Below are 2,879 nucleotides of genomic sequence, written 5' to 3'. Positions count from 1 at the left end.
TACCGCACCAACACTACCCAAGCCAAGGTGTGAAGGCCACTGTGCCGATGGATAAATGGCCAGCGGGTAGTAAAATTTGGCTGGTCGCGAACGGTCCCCTCCGATGTCCGGGCAAGGTCGGTTCTAGGAGTGCCTTCTCCATGCATACCGGCTCTGCGGACGAGTGACGAACTCCTTCCGGACAACTCGTGGGACCACAAATGAACAAAGAAATTAAACAAAAACAACAACAACAGCAAAAACAAAAACAAAAGCCTGAGGAAGATGTGACACTATCGGAGGAGAAGAACAGCTCCTGAAATCCCCTGCAAAACCACCAAACCCGACAGCGATTTCCTCTGTTGGTGCCAGCCATAGCACCTCAGAGGATAAAGCGAGAATCAGCAGCAAAACGGAAGGTGCCAGCCATAGTACCGCCGTTTTGCAATTAGAAAATTTTAGTACCGGTAGTGCCAGCCATATTACACCGAAAAAAAAACCAGTATGTAGCAAGCATGCGGCCGGTACCAGCAGTACCCAGCTGCAAAAGCATAGGAAACCCTCAAACGCGTTCATGAAGCAACGGTACCAGATGGCTCTGTACATGCTCGACAAAATCGAGAGAAATGCAGCAGCCGGACGTGTAGACGAGCGCGATGAGGAAGATAAGCTTAGATATATGGCCATGGTGGAAGAATATGAAAAATTCCAAACAGAACGTACTGCCACCATGGGATCTAGCGAAACCCAAAAAAGGAACAAGTCTCAAAACGAGAATGGCAACGTNGACGAGCGCGATGAGGAAGATAAGCGTAGATATATGGCCATGGTGGAAGAATATGAAAAATTCCAAACAGAACGTACTGCCACCATGGGATCTAGCGAAACCCAAAAAAGGAACAAGTCTCAAAACGAGAATGGCAACGTAGCTGACCGCAAACGATTGAAGCAGGGGGATGTAGCGGAGTCCGCAACATCCACCAAGCATCGCTACTTCAGCGACTTTGCAAGAGACCATCTTCAGACTTCAATTATTGACGAAGGTAGCAGAACGCCGCTAGCAGTGCAGCAAAAGTGGGTGGAGATCGATGTGAGGCTGTCGAGTCTCGTAATGGATTACGTCCTCGACAACCCCGAAGGTTCTCATCCAGAGTTTGACTCATCGGAATCCCTGAGGGGATACCGGGTCATCAAATGCGTGGACCAGTTCTCCTTGGACTTCCTCGCTGGGTGTGTAGCAGAGATTAGCGACGCATTCGAGGGTTTGAAGCTCAAGCTCATACCAGCCAAGGACATCCCTAGGAGGCCCCGTGCGCGCATTTGGTTACCTCCGATAGCCGAACCTGGCGAAAAGTTGCTGCGGTGTGTAAAGCTGCATAATAAAAACATACCAGCAATAGACGAGTGGGAGCTCATCAAAGTTGAAGAGCCGAGAGAGCCCACAAACAAGCCAATTGTCCTAGCGATTTGCTCCGAATCCTTGGAGGCCCTAGCAGAGGCCGGCTATAAGATTCGGTTCGGCATTAGAAAAGCTAAGGTAAGAGTATTCCTTCGTGAAGTCAGCCCAGTAGAAGAGGACCCGGGCGTCGACGGTGCAGGAGAACTCCTTATGGGAGTGAAACTGAGCGATGAACCGGACCAGCAAGATAGTCCAAATAAATCTGCAGCACTCGAAGTGTGCTACAGATAGTCTAGTCGAACTTCTCAGAGAAGAGGATATCGGCATTAGCCTACTACAGGAGCCCTGGGTCAGGAACGACGAAGTAATGGGCCTTAATATCAACAATTACAATCTCTTCTACAAGAGCGAGATTTGTAAACCACGGGCGTGTATTCTTATCAAGAAGGGTATAAATGCATTCCTTTGCTCTAATTTCAGCACAGCAGACACAACAGTAGCTAAGGTGGAGACGGCAGGACAACAGGACGTCTTGTTAGTGTCGTTTTATATGTCCCATGAACGAGATAGTCCGCCATCGGAAATCAAAACTATAGTAGACCGGAATCCCAGACGAGCCATTGTCATAGGATGCGATGCAAACGCCAGGCATCCAGTTTAGGGCAGCACAATAGAAAACGACCGAGGTGAGTCTTTTCTACACTATTTATTAAACACTAGTTTGAGTATTTGCAATACTGGTAACCGACCAACCTTTATCTTCCCAACTTCAGACCGGCTTCCTGGGTGGGAGGAGGTGTTGGACCTAACGTTGCTGTCTGAGAACGATCGCGTTACCATTGAGAACTGGAGAGTTTCCGACAGGCCATCAATGTCTGATCACTGCTGGATACTCTTTAATCTACGCGGAGTATCCTACACCCCCTCTAAATACAGGAACCCACGTAGAACCAATTCGGAGAAATATAATAGAGTTTTGACGAGAAAACTAACTAAAGTTAATCTGGTAGTAAATATTACCTCAATAGATGAGATAGAACGAAACGTAAGCAACTTAGAGGGGGCGATGACTAAAGCCTATGAAAGATCAACCCCACTGAGTGTCATGAAAAAGAAATCCCCACCATGGTGGAATGGGGAGCTTAGAACTCTTAGAAATAGCGTTAGAAAACTTTTTAACGAGTGCTTTAGGTCCAAGAATTGGGTGCCCTACAAAAGTGCGCTAAAATCATATAAAAAGGAACTAAGGATAGCAAAGGCCAAGTCCTGGCAAACATACTGTTCCTCGATAGAAAGTGTAAGAGACTCAGCTAGGCTAAGTAAGATCTTCTCAAAGGAGTACACTAAACCCTCATTTGTTAAAAACATAAATGATGTATGGACAAATTCCATGGATGAGTCTTTAAAAACACTAGTTCAATTCCATTTTCCAGGCTGTGAACAGAATGCAGCAGCATCAGATGGAAAGGAACCCACATACAAACCAAATAGAGAACTTGAA

At 46.7% G+C, this 2,879-nt stretch overlaps 1 protein-coding gene across 1 annotated transcript; it reads left to right on the top strand.

Annotated features, from left to right (window-relative positions):
* Window positions 1-571: 571 nt before the first annotated feature.
* On the top strand, window positions 572-1,669 carry LOC108368726 (uncharacterized). The gene has a single exon (XM_017623634.1). The coding sequence runs from the start codon at window positions 572-574 to the stop codon at window positions 1,667-1,669; it is 1,098 nt and encodes a 365-aa protein (XP_017479123.1).
* The last annotated feature ends 1,210 nt before the right edge of the window (window positions 1,670-2,879 follow it).

This window comes from Rhagoletis zephyria, unplaced genomic scaffold (assembly GCF_001687245.7).
Source record: "Rhagoletis zephyria isolate East Lansing unplaced genomic scaffold, Rhagoletis_zephyria_1.1 Rzeph_scaffold_03277, whole genome shotgun sequence".
In the NCBI taxonomy this organism is placed as follows: domain Eukaryota; kingdom Metazoa; phylum Arthropoda; class Insecta; order Diptera; family Tephritidae; genus Rhagoletis; species Rhagoletis zephyria.
The sequence above is the reverse complement of the archived record's forward strand: the minus strand, read 5'-3'. Positions and strand labels throughout refer to the sequence as shown.